Raw genomic sequence first — 21,901 nt, 5'->3', positions numbered from 1 at the left:
CTCCCGCCCACCCCTGGCCCCGCGCGTCTCGGGCGGCGCCCCTCCTGGCGCCGGGGCCCTCGGGCGCGCCGAGAGCCGGGCCGGGCGGCCGGGCAGCGGGCGGCCGGGCGCCGCCATCTTGCCGTACGGCGGGGGCCGCGGGGCCGGCTCCCACGTCCCGCAGCCGTGTCGCCGCGCGCCCTCCCCTCGGGGCGGTCCCGCTCGGGGCTCGGCGCGGCGAGACGAGGGCCGGAGCCTGGCGGCTGCGCGGCGGCCCGAGGCCCGAGATGGTGATCTGCTGCGCGGCCGCGAACTGCTCCAACCGGCAGGGCAAGGGGGAGAAGCGCGCCGTCTCTTTCCACAGGTAAGCGGGCTCCGCCCGCCGCCGCCGGCCCGCCGCCGGCGCGGCCCGCCGGCCACGCCCCCGCCCGGCCCGGCCCGGCCCGGCCCGACCCGACCCCGCGGGGCGAGCGAGGCGGCGCGGCCCGGCCGGACGCTGAGGCGCTCGGGGCGCCGGCCCCGCGAGTGAGTCAGCGCGGCGCTGTGTGACCTTGGCCCGCCGGCGTCTCTGGGCCGGGCGCCTCGGGCCACCGCGGCCCCCGGAGCCCGCGACCCTCGGCCGCTCGTAGGCCGCCGAGGTTCGGGCTGCCGCCGCCAGGCTCCGGAGACAGGGCGCGCGAAGCGCTTCCTCGGCGGGGCCGTCCTCTCGCGCCCGCGGTCACTTTGCTGCCGTTTCCGTCGCGGTGAGCCCGCCTGGACCTCTGGATCGGGACGTGGCCGAGCAAACGCACCCCGCGCCCCGGGGACTGACGCGCGCCCGGACGCTGTGTCCTGGGGGCCCTCTGGACGGCCCCGGGTCCCGGGGGACGCCCGGCGGCAGCGTCCCGCGTGCTGCCGGCCCGGCCCGCCCCCGCCGGGGCGCCGCTGCGAGTCGTGGCGCCGCGGAGGGTAGCCCGGGACGGGGAGGGGGTCGGCCTTCTCTCTGGCCTGGCCCGTTCCGGGAAGGCGCTGGGACTCAGCCCATTTCAGCAGAGTGGTTTTCTGCGACCTCCCCGCCTGCGGTATCAGAACGTGAGCAGAAGAAACTCTACCTGAACAGCCTCCCGCCGCAGACTTTTCTCTTTGCTATTTCAGGGGGATGTTTAAGTTTCCAATACCTGCACGAAGGCTCTTTAGAGTCTCACTGGAAGTTGAAGTTGGTTAGCGCTAAGCCTCAAACCGTCACAACCTATTAAAGATAGTACTAGGTTACTGCAGATGTCAGCTCCCTGCTTTCTCAAGTTCCCTCCAGAGCCAGTAGTTTTCTCACCTGGGGACTGGGGGTGCAGCAAGAGTCTTAGGGTAATGGGCTCCCAAAGCAGTGAGGAAATTTAGAAGGTCGGAGTTGCTGGAACTTGCTGAGGAGTTGGTATTCCAGCTGCCCACCCCCCCCCCCCCCACTCGCCGCGGGTCCTGGTCCCGCAGCGCTCAGGTGGGTTAGATGGCCTCAGGTGCGGGCATCAGCCGTCCAGAGTGGCCACACCACCCCCACACTTGCATGTGCAGTTTCACTAGAGTTTTCTAAATAAAGATCTGGCCTGAATGAAGAAAAAAATATTTATTAAGTATCTTATTCAGTATCTTCCAGGGGCTGGTTGCTTTTTAAAGGGAGCGGTCTTACTCCTGGTGTGTTGGGAGCCCAGGGCTTCCTCTTAGAGCTGTCTCACACCCTCTGCTCCTTGAGCCACAGCTGGGACACCTTGGGATGGGGTGCTCTCCTGGCCTCATGCCCCCATCTCTGTTGGCTGACACCGGACCTGACTTCTAAGTGGGGGTGGGCAGCCATCCTTCCTCCTCTTAGCTAGTCCAGAGTCCTGCATCCCAGCTCACCGGGAGGGTTGGCCAGCTGTGAGCTTCTAGGAACTACTTCCTGGAGCCTTTCCTGCTGTCTCGATGCCATCCGGCTCTGTCTCTCCGAGCACTCTGTGTCCTTGCAGGTTATTTACTGCAGCCTAGGAGGAGGTATTTGCCTTCACCTCTGATTTGCCCCATGGACTCTAGCTCCTTAAGGATAGGCAGAGCGTGTCTCACCTTTCTGTTCCACTAATAAGTTGCAAGTACAAGGTGTTCCTTAGATCTTTACTAAGTTTGTAAATGGGAAAGTCAATACAGGTCTAGGTATTTGTAAAAAGTGTTATTCTCCTGTTATAGTTAATAGTATTAGGGGGAGGCCTTTTAATTATCTTTTTTGTAATTTGTTGTTTGTCCTGCAGATTCCCCCTAAAGGACTCAAAGCGTCTGATGCAGTGGTTGAAGGCTGTTCAGAGGGATAACTGGACCCCCACTAAGTATTCTTTCCTCTGCAGCGAGCACTTCACCAAAGACAGCTTCTCCAAGAGACTGGAGGACCAGCACCGCCTGCTCAAGCCCACGGCCGTGCCGTCCATCTTCCACCTGGCGGAGAAGAAAAGGGGGGCTGGAGGCCATGGCCGCCCCCGGAGAAGGGACACCGGGAAAGCCTCGGCAGGTCTAAGGGCACAGGCAAGTGACACCGCGGATGGGAAGGCAGCTGCAGGGTCACCTTCATCCTCAAGCGCAAACCCAATGGCCAAGCCGGAGCCCCGCAAGCTGAAGCGGGCCCCGCCACAGGGCAGAAGCGCAGCCAGGGCCTCCCGGGAGGCCGCTGGTCAGGAGCGGGTGCGGCAGCCTCCGGATGGACACGCGGAGGACGGTCCGGCCTCCGCGGCCACCTCCAGCAGCCAGGGAGAAGCCAGCACAGGGGCTGTGGATGCTGGCGATGAGGGCGCCACCCCTGCTGACAGGTGGGACAGGGGTGGCGTTTCAGCGGATGACTTCACGCCCCCAGGCTCCGGGGCCTGCAAGTTCATCGGCTCGCTTCACTCCTATAGCTTCTCCTCCAAGCACGCCCGAGAGAGGCCGGCCATCCCCCGGGAGCCGGTTGAGCGGAAGCGGCCGAGGAGAGACGCCGAGCCCGGCTGCAGCGGGAGCAGCCCCGGGCCCGAGAAGGGGCCAGCGCAGAGCCCTCCACGCGCCTGCCCCTCGGCGAGCTCCTCGCTCACCGCCACGCCGCAGAAGCCGGCCCAGGGCACCTCGTCGCCTCCCACCGACGTGACCCCGAAGCCGGCGGCCGAGGCCGTCCAGAGTGAGCACAGCGACGCCAGCCCCATGTCCATCAACGAGGTCATCCTGTCGGCGTCGGGCGCCTGCAAGCTCATCGACTCGCTGCACTCCTACTGCTTCTCCTCCCGCCAGAGCAAGAGCCAGGTGTGCTGCCTGCGGGAGCAGGTGGAGAAGAAGAACGGCGAGCTGCGGACCCTGCGCCAGAGGGTCAGCCGCTCGGACAGCCAGGTGCGCGAGCTGCGCCAGAAGCTGGACCAGCTGCGGAGGCTGAGCCTCCCTCACCTGAGCAGCCTGCTGCCCCCTGGCCGCGGTCAGTACCCAAGCCCCGCGCCGCGGGCACCACAGAGGGCTTCTCTGGGGCCCAGGCGCCCCCGTGCACTGTCTCCCGGCCCGTCCGGAGGGACAGGAGCTGGGGTGGCAGCTGTAGCTGAGGGCTTTAGCCAGTGCAGAAGGAGGCGTGGGAGACCCAGGCCCACCTGGAGGGGCCTGGCGAGGGAGGCCCCCTTGCACACTGCAGGCCAAGTCCTGGGGAATTAGGTCTGAGTTAAGACAGAAACTGTGAACCGCCAGAGAGATGAGAAGAGACTAAATCAGAGGGAAGTCCTTTTCGGTTGTGTCGTGACAAATATCCCTGACGTTAGATAGTTGTGAACGTTAATACTAACCTTGAGATTGCGAACGCCTACTGAAGTAGAGTACGTTCTCTTAAGAACACTACAGAAACTTGTAGGCTGAGAAGACGCCCCTCTCCCATCTGGCTACCCAGGTGGCTAGACTAGTTTTTATGCTTTTATTTACGTATCTTTGTATCTATACAGATAGGGTGGATATATATTCTATATGTTATCACTTATGTTTCTGCTTTCCCTCCTAATTTGCTGTTTGTTTCTTGAAAAATTTGTTGCGAGGGTAGTGTCTCTCGCCGGTTAAGTGTATGAAGGTGGAAACCATTTTCCTCCCACGTTGTGCATTTAGTCTGAATCCGCGCTTGTCTTCTGGGTTGTAATTAACTGCAGGTGAGGAAAGGCTGCAGTGTGACACAGGCTCTTTAGGGTTTCCTGGACCCCACTCAGGGCTACAACCAAAATCCAGCAAAACCCAAACCCACCCTGATGTACTGGTCACAGTTACACACTGCATTCTCCCCTAGTGTTTTAAAGCGGCTTTGTAGTTTCTTGTACCTAGTAACTACTTTCTGGTACTTCTTCTGTTCTTCTTGTCAAATGGCCCTAAGTTTATCACTGTAGCAGTTCTTTCCAAGCCACCTGCACTGATCAAGTCTCCCTTGTTTTTTCTTCTTCATTCATCCTCATTTCTTTTTGCTCTCCTGCGTTCATGGCTTTTCTGCTTCTGGAGGGCAGTGCTGACTCCTTTGAGACAGTGGGTGTTTCCCAATCCTGCAGGTGAGGCTGGCCCCTTCTGTCGCTTTGGCTCTGCGCTGCACACCCACCTCCCGCTGCTTTCTGGGCTGTTGATTTCTAAAGCATTTGTAATTTTAGCCTTGATTCCCTCTTTGACCTGCGTTATTTAGGAGGGTGCCATGGTTTTTCAAGTGCATAGCCTGGGGGAAGGGAGCTGATTTTTGTTTTATTGTTCGGGTACAGTGCTTTGGCAACCTTAGAGAATCTTCTGAGGTTTCACGGAGGCCCAGTACAGTCTGCGTGTGACCGCCTCACAGAGCCTCCCCCGCAGGGAGGAGAACTTGTACTCTCCCCAGGCTGGTTACATTGTTCTTGTCAGCTCTGGATCTAGCTTTATTTCATTGGTCAGCTGATCTGTTTCCTAACTTATTGTATCCACTGCTCTGGGTTTCTGAGAAGGGAGGTAGGTCTCTCACTTGTTGCTTCTTGAAAGCCTTTCCAGTTTCACGTGTATGTTATTAGACACGTGAGTGTGCCTGCATGTTATCAAACAGAAAAGCCATTTTGTCCCATTTAAAGTTTTACTTCTTTATCTCCTTATTTTCAAACTTATTCTATGCCTTTATTTTGTAGCTATATTTTAACTCAATCTGAGAGCCGTTTTATATAGTAACTTAATACGCTTACAGCTGGGATGATTGGTAAATTGAAATTTGGGCCTGCTTCTTCATCTTGTAATTTGTTAGGCTTTCTTGTTCCCTTTTCTGCTCCGGTGGGTGACTGCCAGCGTTCGTCCTGCCTTTCTGTAAACGCTTGAGTGAATTGGCCCCCAGCCACCTTCCCTCACAGGTGCCAGTCTCATCTGATCTGAGAACCGCATCCGCGCGTCCCCATCACACCGGTGCTCGACGCATGTGCGCCTCGTGCCGGTTACTTTACTCACCACTATACATCGTTAGCGATTTTGCCCTCTTTGGGGGAAACAGTTAATGATCTGAGGGGAGCCCCCGTGACAGTGACATTTTGAGAGGAGTCAAGCTTGAGACGCCCCTCAGGTCTGGAGCCAGAGAGCCAGCACCCAGCTGCTTAAAGTGGCCAACGTGTGTCTGCGCCGTCAGGTAGAAGGTGTTGCAGAGAGGGGGTGCCCAGCTGGGTGCAGCCGCTCCAACCAGAGTGGAGGAAAGATGGCTGCCTCGGCCACGTGGGGTCACTGGTGACCAGTCTCCTTGGAGTGGCGTGGACAGAGCTGGGTGGGGACCTGGTGAAGGGAGGGGGCTACTGAGGGTGGCCAGGACCAGGCTCTAAGAGGGTTAGCCGTGAGGGGCCTGGGGAAAGTGGACAGCGGCCGGGAGGGAGCGTGGCTCCACAGGGAAGTTTTGCGGAAGAGCCTTGAGGACTGAGAGGAACAGGCTGGGCCCTGGGGGGGTGGGGGGGCACGGGGAGAGGGGCCCGGGGAGGGGAGCAGGCGCCCCGAGTCCCCGCCTGTGAGCTCCCCCTGCTGTCCTCCAGACCGGCTACGCTCTCGACTGTTCATCAGTGCAGGGGTCTTCGGTCCTTTTGCAGGGATTCTGTGTTGAAGGGACCACACACATGTTTATTCAGTCCTTCATCTTCAGCCAGGCCCCCTTTCCTGGACAGAACACCCACGACAGCAGCCGGGCCACTGGGGCTGCAGATTCTGGGTCTGGGAAGCTTGCCCCCAAGAAGCTGCTGTCGAGTGGCCTTCCCACAGAACGGGCATGCTCTCACAGAGCCCAGGCTCGCTCCGGGTGTCTGGCTGCATCGGGCACGTTGCAGGCATTTCTGTGAACCAGGGAGGATGAACGTTTTCCCACGTTCATCCCGTGTCTGCCCTGCCCTGACCATGCTGTTCCCACCTTGCTCGCTGACCTGTGAACATCCCCACAGACACGGATGTCCACTGTCGAGTGTGAGTCAGCTGTGCCCTCAGGGCTATAGCTGAGTTTTCTTCCTGTTCTTTTATTCCTTATACATACAATTCTTGAATTAATTTGGAGTTTTAAAAGCTTTTATTGTGGAAATCTTGAACATGGACAAATGAAACAGAAAAGTATAATAACCCCACTGAACCAACTTCCCACCCCAGCTTCTACATTTATCAGTATTCTGATAATCTTATTTCATCTGTATTTCTACCTACTCCCTACCTTCCATTGATTATTTTCTAATGAGTGAAAGTCGCTCAGTTCTGTCCGATGGACACATGGGATCTTTGTGATCCCATGGACTACATAGTCCATGGAATTCTTCAGCCAGAATACTGGACTGGGTAGCCTTTCCCTTCTCCAGGAGATCTTCCCAACCCAGGGATCGAACCCAGGTCTCCCGCATTGCAGGCAGATTCTTTACCAGCTGAGCCACCAGGGAAGCCCTATTCTCTAATAGTTTGGGTTTTCCTTTTAAGGAAAGTTTTAGATTTACAGAAAAATTAACAGACAGCACAGGAATTCCCCCCTCCCCGCTAATTCCCTACTGCTAACATCTCACATTTCCACTTGTGCTAGAGGTTCACTCTATTACTAGTTACAAGCCCATACTGATATGTTGTTATTAACTAAGTCCCATAGGTTACATTTAGGTTCACTGTCTTATATTTGAGGTTTTTGGGTTTTTTTTTACCCACTGACAAACTTATTAACAAAAAAGAATATCTTTCAAAGATACAAATCTCAAGAGAATCTTACCTAAGACCAACTCTGTAGAATTAAACAAAATATTGGATGGTAGAAATTTTGGAATTTCAGACCATTGAAGGTGAATCTGTGCTCCACAAAAAAAAACACAGTGGGGAAGAGACAGAAAGGAATCTTTTAAATGAATACAAATGCAGGAGCACCCAGCCTTGCCCTGGTGAAGGCCTGGTGGAGGGCAACCACTGTAGGCCTCCCGGCCGGGATACAAGCATACCCTGGGAATGCTTGGGCAGGTCAGCCCACGGGACGGCTTATGCTTGGAGTCTGACGAGTACATTAGAGCACATATACTCAGTGCAGCAGCGTAGAGTCGTGTCCCTGCCCTGAAACTCTGTCTGCCTGTTCATGCCGTCCCTCCCAACCCCTGCAGCCGCTGATCTACTTAGGACTGTCTGTAGTTCTGCCTCTTCAGGAAAGTCCCAAGCCTGCGAGGTGCAGATGCTGTGAACCAGAGCGTGCAGCCTCTTCAGGTTGGCTTATTTCACTCAGCAGGATTGTAGTCAGAGTTCCTCTGTGTCTTTTTATGGCCTGATAGCTGTTTCTTTTTGTCATTGTTGTGCCTTGTTTTATATTGAGTTAAAATACAACAAAAGTTTACCATAACAGTCAGTCAGCCTTCAGTGCAGCGGCGTGAAATCCATGCACACCACGGCACAGCTGCCACACGGCCATCCTGCAACTCACGGGAATCTGAGACTCTGCCCCTGTTAGTGACACCCTTCTCCCCTCGCCCAGAGTCAGCAGCCACCACCCTGCTTCTCTGTGACTCTGACTCATGTACGTGAAATCACACAGTATTCGTCCATCTGTGATTGGCCTGATGTCCGCAGAGGACATCCATGTGGTAGCATATTGCAGAATTTCCTTGCTTTGAAGGCTGAGTAGTAGTCCACTGCATGGACGGACCACATTTTGTTTATCCACTCATCTTACAATGGACATTTGGGTTATATTGATTGATTTTAGACTACTGAACGAGGCTTGCATACTGCAATAAACCCAAGTGATCATGGTGTATATATATATATTTACATTGTTAGATGCTCTTTGCTCATGTTGAGTTTTGTATCTTTGTTGATGAGAGAAATCTGTAGTTTTACTTTCTTCTAATAGCTTTGTCTGATTCTGATAATAGAGTGATTCTGGCTTCATAGAATGATTTAGAAAGTATTCCCTCTGCTTCTTCCTTCCAGAAGAGATTATAAAGAATAGGTAAAATTTTCCTTAAATGTTTGATAGAATTCATATATTCTAGAAGCCCATCTAGGACTGATGCTTTCTGTTCTGGGGGTTATTGATTCAGTTTCTCTGATATAACAGATATGGGCCTATTCAGATTATTTCTCCTTGTATACATTTTGGTAATATTGTCTTTCAAGAAATTGATCCATTTTACCTAAATTATCAAATTTGTAGGCATAAAGTTGTTCATAGTATCCTTTAAACAGTTTAATGTCTGTGGGATTGTAGTGGATGTTCCTCTTTTATTTATGACATTGGTAATTTGTGTCTTCTCTCTTTGCCTTCCTTTGTTAACTAAGCTAGAGTGTTAATAGTTTTACTGATCTTCTCGAAAAAGCCAACCTTTTGTTGATTTTATTTTCCTGTTTTCAGTTTCATTGGTTTCTGCTCTTAATTTTTTTTTCCTTTTCTTCTGCTTGCTTTCAACTTAAGTACTTTTCCTTTTCTATTTTCCTAAGGTGAAAACTTAGATTATTTAATTGCAGTTGTTTCTCTTCTTCTAATATATGCATTCAGATTTTATTGACTTTCTTTATTTTCCTGTTTTCATTTTCATTGGTTTCTATTCTAATTTTTTCCCCCTTTTGTTCTGCTTACTTTCAGCTTAATTGCTTTTTCTTCTCTACTTTCAATTTCCACTATTTCTTTTCTAATATGTGCATTCAGCACTGTACATTTCTTTCTAAGCGTTGCTTTTACTGCATCCCACAAATTTTGACAAGTTGTAGTTTTTGTAGTTTCATTTCCATTTAGTTTAAGTGTTCTTTTATTTCTCTTGAGACTTCCTCCTTGTTGACCCACTTTATACTTAGAAGTGTCTTGTTTAATCTCCAAGTATCTGGTGGTATTTCAGCTTTCTTGCTGTTTCTGATTTCTGGTTCAGTCCCACTGTGGTCTGAGAGCATCCTCTGTATGAGTTGTGTTCTGTACACGTGTCAGGTGTGTTCTGCGCCCCAGAACCTGGCCTGTCGTAGTGAGTGTGTTTTGTGAGCCTGAGCTTGGGCATAGTGTTTGTTCTACTGAGGTTGACTGAAGTAGTAGTTAGTCAGGGTTCTTTTGAGAAATAGAATCAGTAGGATGTGTGTGAGTATACGGCAATTTATTACAGGAATTGGCTCCCACATTTATGGATGGCAAGCTGGAGAACCAGGAAAGCTGGTGGAGTGATTCAGTCCTTGCTCCAAGGCCTGGGGGGGGTGGGGAACTCCACTCCATCTGGAGACCCCAGTTCAAGCAGAGCGAGTTTGCCCTCCTCCACGGTTTTGTTCTGCTGAGGCCCTTGGTGCCCGTGCACATGCGAGGGCCCGCAGTCTTACTCAGGGCCGCAACTCAGATGCTGAGCTCCCCTGGGGCCCCTCACAGACACCCCCTGAAGTAGCGTCCCGCCAGCTGGTTCAGCCTCCTCGTAGCCCAGTCAGGCTGACGCCTGAAATCAGCAGGCACAGTGGTCCATGATGGAGAGCTCACATGTGCCCTGCTGGCTGCCTGCCGGATCTGCCCGTTTTGCAGTATGTTGAGGTCTCCCACTGTAACCATGGATTTGTGCATTTCTCCTTGCAGTTCTGTTCATCTTTGTCTCATGTTTTGATGTTGTGTTGTTAGGTATGTAAGCCTTAAGGATTATTACATCTTCTTGGAGAATTAACCCCTAGTTTATTATGTAATAATGCTGTCCTTTATCCCCGGTGATTTTTCTTGTCCTAATGTCTGCTTTCCAGCTGTCTTTAATTCTTGTTAGCATGGTATATCTTTCTGTATCCCTTTACTTGTAACCTGTCTCTGTATATAAGGTGGGTCTCACAGACAACATACAGTGGGTCTCCGTACGGTCTCTAGCCGGCTCCATCGTTTGGTGGGTGGTCTTGGGCCGCTCAAGTGTGAACTGGCCATTGCTTTCCCTGGATTCATGTCCCTTATGTTTGTAACTGCTTGCCACTGGCTGCTTTTGTTTTGTTCCTGCTTTTTAGCCTTCTTTGGTTTCATTTGAGCATTTAACTTGATTTCACTTTCTCTCCTTTCTTAGCATATCAGTTATACTTCTTTTTTTAAGGGCTTCCCTGGTGGCTCAGATGGTAACGAGTCTGCCTGGAGTGCGGGAGACCCGGGTTCGATCCCTGGGTCGGGAAGATCGCCTGGAGAAGGAAATGGCAACCCACTCCAGTACTCTTGCCTGGAAAATCCCATGGACGGAGGAGCCTGGTTAGGCTACAGCCCATGGGGTCGCAAAGTCGGACACGGCTGAGTGACTTTTCTCTCTCTCTCTCTCTCTACTTCTTTTCAGTAGTCCTCCACAAGTTCACACTGTCCATTTACAGCTAATCTGTGTCCACTTTCAGACGGCGGTACTGCTTCATGGTCGTGCAGGCACCTTTAACAGCGGGTCCCGGTTCCTCCCTCTCATCCCTCATGAACTGGCTGTCATTTGTTTCACTTAATGCTATACTCACCCTGTTTCTGCCAAAAATTTGAACAAACTTTGTCTACTGTGTCGGTTAAGAAAAAGAAGCATTTTAGTGTTACCTTTATTTTTTCCTTCTCCAGTGCTCTTTTTTTTATTTAGATTCAGATTTTCTGACCTGTATCATTTTCCTTCTCTCTGCAGAACGTTTAACATTTCATGCAGGTCATGTCTGCTGGCAGTAAATTTGCTCAGTTTTTGTTTGAAAAGTCTTTATTTCTTCTTTACTTTTGAGGGATCGTTTCACTGAATGTAGGACTCTACACTTCCTGCTTGCGTGTTTTCTAAGGAGAAGTTTGTTGTAATTCTCTGGTTTTTACTCTGGAGATAAGGTTTTCCCCCCTCCGGCCTCTTTCAGCACTCCCCTTGTCCCTGGTTCTCTGCAGCTGAGTGTGATTTGCCAAGGTGTAGATATTCTGGTATTTGCTGTGTTTGGTGTTCTCTGAGTTTCCTGGATCTGCAGTTTGGGGTTTATTGTTAACTTTGAAAAATTCTCAGCTGTTTTTCCGTCACATATTTCTTTCTGTTCCTTCTCCCTTCTCCTGTATTCTCATCATGTATATGTATCACTTTTTATTGTCACAAATTTGCTTGATACTCTGTTTTCTGTTTTCCCTGTCTTTCCTCTCTGCTTTTCAGTAGGGGAAGTTCTTACGGACAGACACTCAGAGTCCCTCTTTCCTCAGCCCTGCCATCAGTATTTTTCACTCTTTGTCCACATTTCCTCTCTTCTTACGTTATGTGTTTGCTTTTCCCATTAGAATCCTTAGCGTGTTAATCACAGTTACTTCAGATCCAAATCTGAGAATTCCAGAATTTCTGCTGTGTCTCTTCAGACTCTTCTCTCTTGCCTTTCACCCTGCCTGTGGTTTTTGTAGAAAGGCGGACATGGCGTCCTCATGAAACGTGAAGTGGGCCGGTGCTTGGCTTGAAGTGTGGTGGTAACCTGACCAGGGCTGGTCCCGGGTCTCCCCCTGCAGCTGCACACGTCAGTGCTTCAGGTTCCTCTCTTGTCCTTGTTTGTTGCCTCCTCCTTGACTCTGGGTTTCTCTAAAGACTCTTTTCATAGAGTCTGTACCTTGGGGCATTTTCCCCTGTAATCCTGTTATTATGCTTGAGCCCTGAGGAGTGGTCTGGGGGAGGGGAAGCATTTTATAGTCTGATTAAATTTCAGCCTTTTAGTGGCTTGTGTTTCCCGGGTTGTGACCTCGACAAGTATTTCTTCCCCTCCTTTCCCCTCCTTGGTGAGACCAGAAGGCCAGGGGCCAGGGTGGGGAGGGGCCTCCCCACCTCCTGAGATGGTGAAGTCTTCTCACTGCAGCACAGGCCTTTGTTTTGGAGAACCTCTCAGGGCTTGCGGCCAGGGACTCAGGTGGTTTCTTTTCCTTTCTTTTCTTTTCTTTCTCTGGTGAGAACCTGGTGGTTCCTGGGGATGAACCCCAGGACACTGTGGGGCCCCTGGGACCGCAGCCCCGTGAGGTGCTCAGTCTCATCCGCGTGCACTCGGCCAGGCGTCCCGGGGCTCCCGCCGGCCCAAAGAGCTCCAGGCGAGCGGACGTCAGTGGTCCCATCCACAGGTTTCTCCAGGTCTGGGGGAGACATCTGACCAGGTTTCTCCGATACATCCAGGAAAAGTCATTGATTGTCAGTGCCGTGTGTTTCTTGCAGAGACAGGAGCTGTGACTTCTAAGCTCCTTGTTCGAGTGGAAGGTGGGGCCCCTCCTCTGTGTAATTTGGTTGTTGCTGACGGGCAGGAAGACTGCTGGTTTTACTAATGGCCACCTTGACAGGTTGTCTTATGAGTTCTAATAGTTTCTCAGTTGAGACTGGGATTAACTAGATAATCAATGGTAGCGTTTATCTGCAAGTAGTAATAATTTGGCCCCTCATTATTATGTCTTCTGTATTTTATGGAAAACATGCTCTATTTTCTGACATATCCTGTGTTCCCAGGTGTGCCTGGGGGCCTTTCCATCTCCTGGGTGATGAAGCGAGGGCCTCGCCCTTATTCTAAAGCAGCGGCTTCCCCTGGGTGCCTGTCCAGCGGGAGCCAGCCAGACCCCCCGTGCTGCATGGGGCCCTCCGCCTGGCACAGCCAGTGCTGGCCGGGCCGCCGAGGCTCTCCACCTGCCTTTGCCCCCGCGGAGGACACTGGCGTCTCGCAAGGCGATAAAGGGGTGGGCAGCACCTCACAGGCGTCTGTCCCTAGGTCCCAGTGGGTGGGTCTGCTTATTTCCCGCCCTGGGGGCCGTGGACCCCTATGCTGACACGTGTGCCGGGAGACACAGAAGGCAGCGGGCAGGCGTTTCCAGAGTGTGTGTGCCAGAAACCGCTCTCCTGCCCGCCGGCCGCGCGAGCCCGCCTTGCCGCACCGGTCCGTCCCCACTGGCCGGCGGTGCCGCTCAGACGAGCGGGCCCGCTCCTCAGTCTGCCCAGGCGCTCGGCCCCTCTGGCCTGGCTGACTCTCACGGGTCGCCTCAGCCTCCACAGCTCCTCCCAGCTCTAAAGTTTGTTCCTCTCCAGTCGTCTCCCTTTGTTCCACTTTGCCCTGAGGAGGCCCCTGTGTTGTGGAACTACAATTCCCAGAATGCATCCTGCAGGCTTGGCAGTCACTTCCTGTGGGCTGTTAGCAGCCAGGTGCAGACATTTCCCGTGTGTTGGCAGAAAACAACCTTGAAGAACCTTGGCGGTTTCTGGAGTGTAGAAAACTTAGGGATGGGTAAGCCTGCTTTCACTGTCCTAGGTCCAAAAATGAAAATTTAAATTTCTTGGAGAAAATTTAAATTTTTGTTTTTGCATATTGGTTGAGATCTTAATAAAAGAAAAGTGAAATCAGGGAAACAATGCATAGGAAAGCCTGTCTGATTTACTTGGAGAGGTTGAAAATGGCAAGTAGCCAGATCCCTATTTATCATACTTTTCCTTTGTTTGACTTTTAAATTTGTTTTATATTCGTTTCTCTAGTGAAGTGTAATTTACATAGAGTGGCATACACAGATCTTCAGGGTGTCATCGGATGGCGCTGGCATACGTGTGGGCTCGTGTCACAGGGCATTCGGATTTTAGAAGCCTCATGGTGGTCTTTCTGCTCTGCAACACTTGAGTGAAAACACGGAACGGGACCGTGGCCAAGGGCTGACCGCAGTTCCAGCGGGGGCAGGGCGGGCGACCAGCCCGCGGGACCTGCCCACCCCCCGTGTTGTTCTTGCCCGCATTAAATTCATTGCAGCTAAGAGCACGTGACGGCAAGCCGAGAGGACTGGGTCTGAAGTGTCTCTCAGAGCAGGGCTGGACATAGGAGCCTGTGGTTGTAAGCGTGCGCTCAGACGGCACCAAGAGTCTCCTGACTGCTCACAGCGCGCTTCTTCTCCCTTTCTGCTCCCACCGCACACAGCTCCCGGCTCAGCCCTTCTCCTCGCGCTCCGCCCAGAAGGCACGTGCCTCCCTTTCCACTGCTCAGGGTGGCGCTCTGCTCGGCAGCCAGTTTCTGGGCGGGGGTCCTGCGGCCTTGTGTGCGCTCCTGCCTGCCGGCCCATGCACGGCACACGCGGTTGAGTCTCTTGGAGGCGGGGCTCCTGCCCTCAGCAGTCCCCCAGTCCACTCTTCCCGAAGTGCCCCCGCCCCGTCCAGGGTCCAGTGAGTGGCTGAGCGCCCCCTCCGGTGCTTCTGGCCTGTCCTGGGGGCCGTGTCCACAGTGGCTCCTGCGGCCGCACCATCCCAGGATGGCGTGATCCCTGGGGCTCGCCGCCACCTCCATAACCTGCACCGGTCTGCAGCCTCGCTTCCCGTGCTCTGGTTTGGGCGACTTTGGGCTCCTGGCCTCCGCCCCCAGTCCCCTTGGCCACCTCCCTGTCCCCCACCCCCGGAGCCAGTCAGTCCCTCCTCTTGCCCTGGCTGTGGTTTGCGCTCCCAGCTTCTTCCCTGCCTGAGCCCCACCAAGCCCTGCGCCGGGTGGGTGGCCAGCCTTTGTGTAGACCCAGCCCAGGGCTGTGGTCACGGAGCAGGGGGCGGGGGGCAGGACCGGTGTTAGTGGACCCCCAGACACCCTGTCACCGTGTCCCACGACACTGCGGGTGTAGACAGCACAGTCCGGGCCAGCCCCAGGCCCCCAGCCCAAGTCTCCCGGGACCATCTGGGCCCTCCCTTGTGGACCAGCTGCCCCCATGTGTGCCCTCCCCGTTCGGGAGCAGCTGGGGTCCTGTCCCTTTAGAGCAGGAGCCGCCAGCCTCTCGGATCTAGTGCCTGGGGACTAAGGTGGAGCTGACGTAGTAACAGCAGAGAGAAAGTGCCCGATACACGGGATGCGCCAAGCCATCCTGAAGCCGCCCCACCTCCCCCCACCCGTCTGTGGGAGACCTGTTTTCAGGGGACACGCCGTGGGTGCCTCTCCACCTGGCTGCTCCCAGCTTACCTCTGTCCCAGGACAGTCCCCGCACTCTGTTGGAGTCGCTTATGAAAACATCTTCTCTTGCCTCTGAGCAAAAGAGGCTACAGTGGGGACCCCTCAGGGGCATCTTTGATCCGCCTTTGCTTCACGTCCTCCACCATCCAGGTGCTGGGGTTCCAGTGAGTCCCTGGGCCCCTGGGACGGCGGAGAATCTAAGCAGGCAGACCTCAGCGGCTCCGCAGCCCTGCGCCTCCACGGACCTGCCTCAGCCGTGTTCTTCCCCGCGCCCCAGCAGGTCTCGTGGCTGGTTCCTGCTGCGCTTCGCAGGCTGGTGGGCTCACTTTGCGAGGGGCTGCCAGCCTGTCCTGCTTTGGGCGGGCAGCGTCTCTGCATCCGGAGCAGCTCCCTCTGCATCTCAACACCCGACCCTGCTCGCTTGGAAACCCGGCCACGGCAGCTGCAGTTTCCCTCGATGCCGTGGAAGCCGTTGGTTCAGGACACGGGCTCTGTGGTACCAGCTGCCTCAGGCTCTGGCTGGAAGAGGGAGGGGGTGAGAGGCAAAGGAGGCCCCCCCCCCCACCCCGTGTCAGGGCCAAAGCCGGGGCGAGGGGGTGCGCCGCGCCGCAGTGTGCTCTTGTTTTAATTTGAGCACGTCTTTAGGAGTCAGGGTGTGTTACCCCCCAGTCAGCGTTTCTGTCTCCTTAAAACACCAGCTCTGCCTGCAGGGCAGCGGTCCCCGCAGGGACCCGGGGCGGCCCTGTCCTGCTGTGACGTGGGCAGAGGGCCGGGAAGCGGCGTCTGCTCTCTCTGAGGCTCGTCTGCGTCACGGACGTCTCACTGCAGACAGTTTTACCACGGCGGTTACGGGAGTGAGACAGAGCAGTGTGCGGGCGAGCCAGCACCCCGTTCTCTTGTGCCCTCAGCACCCCTGCCGGATCCACGTGCCTGTTCTGGACGGTTCCAGCGAGTGGAGGCGTGGCGTGTCTGGCGTCTCTCTCATGACTTGTTTTAAAGAACATCCGTACCGTTTTAATTTTTAGTCTCGTTGTGTTGTGATTGGACAGGGAAGAGAACTCTCTAGTTTTTGGAAGTTAGAAGTGCTCTGTGACCAGTTTAAAGTCACTCTTCATGGGTCTTTCAGAGTAACTTGAAGGAGTATTCTCTTGTTTCAAACTACAAGTTCAGTGTATGTCCAACAGAGTCACCTCATTACTTATATTCTATATATAGTTATTTCTATTTCATTATTTGAATATTGTTTGCTTGGACATGGAGAGAACAGGTATAGAGATTTCCTTTAGTTTCTGTGACCCTCTGAGCATCTTCAGCCGTTTCTGCTTTATAAATGCTGCTGCCGCATCTGGGGCCTGAATGTCCACAGACGCCTCCCCGGTGACCATGCCCTCGCCTGCTGCGGGGCCGCTCCTCGTCTGCGAGAGTGCGCTGGGCTTGGCCCACCTTCTGCCTGATGTCGGGTCCTGACGCCTGACCCCAACTGCCTGCCTTGGCCCCACCTTCTGACGCCTTTCCAAATTACGTCAGCTGCATCTCTTGTTTACAGCCGGCATTGAGGGTCTTGCTTTGAGAGTCCACCTAAACAGCTCTTTCTTCTGACACGTGGCCCCAGGTGTGTGTGGTGTTCTGTGTTACCCTCTTACGGTGCACCTGCTCGTCTGTTTTTCAAGTGAGTCTTCCCTGCGTGATCTGTCCTCGGTCGGGCACCCTGGAGGCTGGGGCGCACTCGGGGACCGGCGGGCCCGCCCCGCTCCCTGGCAGACGCTCCTCCCGCACGTGCAGAGCCTGGTGCTCATGCCTGTCTCCTGGGACGCGCGCGGGGCTTCCTGCAGCTGCTCTGCCGGCACCGCGCGGCATCTTTCAGTGAAGACTAGTGGTGACCTCTCAGCAGTATTGACGGGACTCGTCCCCTGAGTGTTGAATGCTCCTTTCCAGTGCTATCAACGGGAACATGGTGTGAGTTCCCACCTAATTTTAAATTTTCTACTAAATGGGTCAAAAAGGTAAAGGGAAACGAGTGAAGTTAGCTTTGATAAACTGTTTAACTCAATACTGTATGAAACATTGTTTGGACATGTAGCCACCAGTACTTCAAAATGCTGGGGTGGGTGAAGTTCTGTATTTTGGGGTGAGGTCTTGAAATCCCACGTGGGGTCTTGCTCTGGGAGTGCATCTTGGGAGCAGCTGTGTTTCATGGGCTCGGGGTCCAGGGAGGCAGGCTGTGGGGAGCTGCCCTGTGTGGCCGCCCTGGCCGTCAGGCATGCCCTGCAGACCAGTCGTGTGCCGCGTGGGTCTGGCCCTCCTCTCCCAGGCACATTTTCCAGGCCATCCTTGTGGAGCCTCTTGTCGGCGCTTCCCTTCTCTCTGAGGCCAAGTCACGCCGTGTCTGCATGTTCTGTCGGCCTCCTGACACGGGAGGGCATTCGGGGTGTTCCGGGCGAGCGGTGTGTTCAGGCCTCGGGGGGCTGTGTTTCCGTCTCTCTGGGGCAGGTTCTAGGGCAGGAGGGCTGCCGGCCTTGGTTTCCTGCCCTTCCAGCCGCCTCCGTTGCTGCCGCGGGGCCGTCCTCCTCCAGCTGCTTCCTGCAGCGGGGGGCCTCAGCCCTTCCGCCAGGCCTCAGGGCTCTGCTCAGACGGGAGGCCAGGGCCTTTCCGGGGGCGCGAACGCTCTTCCAGCCAGCCAGCCTTTCCCAGCCACACCGGCTGCCTGTTCCTGCCCGCCCAGCCTGCCCGGCCAGTACCTCGTGTTACACCTTCTGTCCCTGAGACGCCACCCCGTGTGCTCACTCCCGGCATGTGTGCGCGTCTCCCATCAGCTTGCTGCTGGGTTCCCGTCCGTGGACGAGCATCAGCCGCGTCGCGGAGGAGTGAACGGAGTAATCAGAGCAGCAGGGTCTGCCGGCCCAAGACCGCCAAGTCCGAAGCTCCTGGTCTTTCCTTCCGCATCTCGGTTTTCCTTGCTGTCTAAATGTGAGAGCGTGTCAGTCGGCTCCAGAGTCACCGTCCTCAGCCCTGACTTTCCACGGGCGATTTGGAAAGGGAGTCCTGGGAGAGACAGCCAGGCCGGAGGAGGAAGGAGTGTGTGCCCCCACCCCCCGGCCGCCCATTGTTGCCTCGGGGATCTCAGAAGTCAGAGGTGCACACCCCGTCCTCTACCCGCCGGTCCTCGAGCACGGCCCCCCCTGCGCTCCGTCCCCAGCATTCTCAGTCGAGGGAGTCGCTTCTCCACCTCCAGAGCCCTTTGCGCTTCCCCCGGGTCGTTCTCCCAGACTGCATTCCACCTGCAGTCGCAGGCCGTGTGATCTCAGGAGCCAAGGTGCTTCCAGAAGCCTGGGCGTCCCCGTGGTGTGTACGCTTGAGAAGCCGGTTCCTTTGTGCTGGTGTTTGGGGCTTGTCGACAGAAGTGGCCATTCGGTAGCTAGCCTCAGGACTTCCCTGGGGCCCGTGCTCCCACTGCTGGGGCCCAGGTCCGACCCCTGACGGGAGGTTAGGACCCCACAGGCCTCGCGCTGCAGCAGAAAAGCAGCGTGGCTCCTGCGCCAGCTCGGTGATCCCCGCCTCGCCTCCCACTCAGCGCCGTGTGTGCTGTCTGCCTGGAGACGCTCGGTCTGAGGCGTGGCCAGGAGCGGGAAGCCGGCGGGCCGGGAGTCAGCCCTCCTGTCGCCCTTGCCCAGTGGGCCGTGCTGGCCCAGCCCCGCCTTCCCGTGGTCTCGGGGGTCCCCCGGGCCAGTTTCTGGAAAGCCGCTCAGCAGCACCTGCACGCTGACCGTGGGGCCTGGGCGCCCGGCAGACTGGTCTGCACACCCACCCTCCTTTGCGGTCCCGGTGCCCACCTGCCCCCTGCCCACGAGGCCTGCCGTCGCCCTCGCCCTCAGTGGCAGGGCCCTTTGGTGCCCACGGGTAGCAGTCTCCGTCCAGTGCTGCCGCCGTGGGCCCCGCCTGGCGGGCAGGGTGCGCCCTCCCGGCCCAGAGCCCCCTGTCATGCTGCCCACGGTCTCCCCCTGCCTTCATCCGCAGCACCAGGCTGCCGTGCGGAGGCACCCTGACCAGCCCAGGGGCTGGTGACGCTGCCTTTTCAACCTCCTCTGAGGCCCTGGGCCCCGGGCCTCCCCCCACCGCCAGGCCGTCCTCTGTGTCCCAGGAGCTGCGGGCTCCGGAGCTGGTCCAGCAGGACGGGGCCCGCCGACAGCGCGGCCTTCTTCTCCCTGCCGAGAGAGGAGATTGAGGCTCATGCTGGCCGCGGGCAAGGTCAGGCCCTGCAGGTCAATCTGTGATGACCCGGGCCTGCCAGGTACATGGTGTGCAGTCCACGCTAAGCTGCCCAGGACAGCTGGCAGCAGCCGCTCACGCCCCTGTTTGTCCGCAGAGCCCCCCAGGATGAGCCCCGTGGTAGAGCCGCTGTCCTGGATGCTGGGCACCTGGCTGTCAGAGCCGCCGGGAGCCGGGACCTTCCCGACGCTGCAGCCCTTCCGGTACCTGGAGGAGGCGCACATCTCGCACGTGGGCCAGCCCATGCTCAACTTCTCGTGAGTGCCCGCCACGCCCCGCCCCACAGGATGAGTGCCCACCCCGGGCCAGGCCAGAGACACTGAGCAGTCTCAGCTTGTTAATGCAGATGGGAGGCATCCATGGTGCCCTGTGGAAGTCAGCCACCCCAGGATTTCTAGAGATTGGGCCTGGCTTTCCGCAGAGAGGCGGGGGAATCACGGGTCTCAGACCGGGCTTCCTGCCACTCAGAGCAGGGCGCCTGGGTGGGGGGCACAGGGTGGGGGTAGCTGAGGCTGTACTATCTCGTACCTTTTCATTTTATTCTTGACTGCAAGGGTGAGGAGAAAGAATAGCCTGCATATGAACCAAAAGGTAGAAATGCTGGGTTGTGTAAAACAGAACCACAAGTCACAGCCCTTTAGAGGAATTTACGATTAGCATTCATTAATTTCCTCTTAATGCTGGTCATTCAGTGACTGCCGTTAAAGAAAAGTGGAGAGAGTGAAAAACAGGTGTTTTGGTCAGTGCAATAGTGCTTGTGTAGGCAGTAGATGCATTTTTCGTGAGGGGTTGTGGTCGCAGGAGGCTGTGTGTGCCGGGCCCCCCGCCTGTCACATGCTGTCAGCACTGGGTTCCCTCCCGGCGCTGCTGAGCCCGCGGGCTGTGAGTCGTGAGCCGGCACCGCGCCCCCACCGTGGGCCTGCAGGGGAGGCAGGGTGATGAGTCGCGGACTGCCCGCTTGTGTCTCACAGAGGAACCGGTGCGCCCCTGAGCAGGATGCTAGCTCAGCGGTGGGAAGGCAGCGCCGAAGGGATGGGCTTGACGGTGTTGGTGGGGGGCTTAGACCGAGGAGTGTGGGAGGTGCTGACGGGCCTGGGGTGCACGCCCTGCATGACGGAGAGCAGGGTCCCGGGCAGGCCCCGCAGCGGCAGAGGAGACGAGCGGACGGGGCGGCCATCCCCGTGCTCCCCGGGTCTCTGCTGTGTCCTTCACGTGTCGACCCTGTGTGGTGCTTCACGGTCACTGGGTGAGGAGGGTGGTCCACCACGTCTGCACGTGCTCTGCTGGGCACTGGGTGCCTGGGGCCCCACCTGTCGATTCCTGGTCCAGGTTCAACGCCTTCCACCCGGACACGCACAAGCCCATGCACAGGGAGTGCGGCTTCATCCGCCTGGAGCCCGACACCAACAAGGTGGCCTTCGTCAGCGCCCAGAACACAGGTGCGTGCCTCCCCGGGCCGCCTGCACGCGTGCCCTGCCAGGGCCCCGTGGGCACCTTCCCGGGGCGGGGGGCGGGGCTGCAGGAGCTCCTCTGCGGGAACGGGCCGGTTCCTGTCAGCGATCCCACTCACGTCTGTGCGAGCCCCGTGTTTCCCGTGCTGGTGGGCCTCCGGGGGGACCTCAACCGGGAGTGAAAGTTCTGTCTGGAAGTTGGCTTTGCCCCCCAGAGGAGTTCATTCTAAAGTAGTTCACCAGGTCCATGAGTTCAGACCCTGCCTGCGTCACCTGTACTTCGCTCATTGGCTCAAGTGAGCGCTCGCTTCCTGAAGCTGGTAGACCAGCAGGGCCAGCCACGCTGCCCCAGGTGTTGGCAGCCTGGAAAGGGGGGGGGCAGTCAGGGGGGTCCCCTCCTCTTGGCCGCACGTCCCCCCGTCAGATCTCCTGGGAGCGGGAGAGCAAGATCACCCCAGAGGTCACCGGCCTCGGCCGTGAGAGGAGCGGTGTCTTCCCTCCTGATGCCTAGGGGTCCTGCAAGGGGCTGTGGCTGCCTCAGTGCCTGTGGTGTTCAGATGTGGTGAGCCCTGGGCCGCAGAGGCGGGCGGCTGGTGTGGGGCTGACGTGTTCCCTTGCAGGCATCGTGGAGGTGGAGGAAGGCGAGGTGAATGGGCAGGAGCTGTGCATTGCGTCCCACTCCATCGCCAGGATCTCCTTTGCCAAGGAGCCCCACGTGGAGCAGGTGAGCCACTGGGCCCATGGGTCCGACTGGAGCTGGCCTCCCCCAGCCCCAGGGCTGGGCCGTCCCCGGGCTCCCCTCCCCCGGGGCTGGGCCGTCCCCGGGCTCCCCTCTCCCGGGGCTGGGCCGTCCCGGGCTCCCCTCTCCTCACACTCACACACTGCGGTGTGATCACCACCCCTGCTGT

General features: G+C 56.4%; 1 protein-coding gene across 7 annotated transcripts in view; it reads left to right on the top strand.

Moving 5' to 3' along the window:
• Positions 1-122: 122 nt before the first annotated feature.
• Positions 123-21,901, top strand: part of THAP4 (THAP domain containing 4) — a 34,250-nt gene continuing 12,471 nt past the window's right edge. Inside the window, exons 1-5 of one of the 7 annotated variants that reach the window (XM_043879055.1) lie at positions 123-343; positions 2,325-3,409; positions 19,640-19,799; positions 20,872-20,981; positions 21,614-21,717. In XM_043879055.1, the coding sequence (XP_043734990.1) occupies positions 267-343; positions 2,325-3,409; positions 19,640-19,799; positions 20,872-20,981; positions 21,614-21,717 (1,536 nt within the window). In that variant the 5' untranslated portion in view covers positions 123-266. Of the gene's footprint in view, positions 344-446; positions 723-951; positions 1,051-2,231; positions 3,410-13,460; positions 13,594-19,639; positions 19,800-20,871; positions 21,009-21,118; positions 21,313-21,613; positions 21,718-21,901 lie in introns of those variants that run through there. The other 6 variants (XM_043879053.1, XM_043879054.1, XM_043879056.1 and 3 more) reach the window with 6 other exon arrangements.

Source organism: Cervus elaphus, chromosome 20 (assembly GCF_910594005.1).
Source record: "Cervus elaphus chromosome 20, mCerEla1.1, whole genome shotgun sequence".
NCBI classification, from domain to species: Eukaryota; Metazoa; Chordata; class Mammalia; order Artiodactyla; family Cervidae; genus Cervus; species Cervus elaphus.
This window is presented reverse-complemented; position numbering and strand designations above follow the sequence as displayed.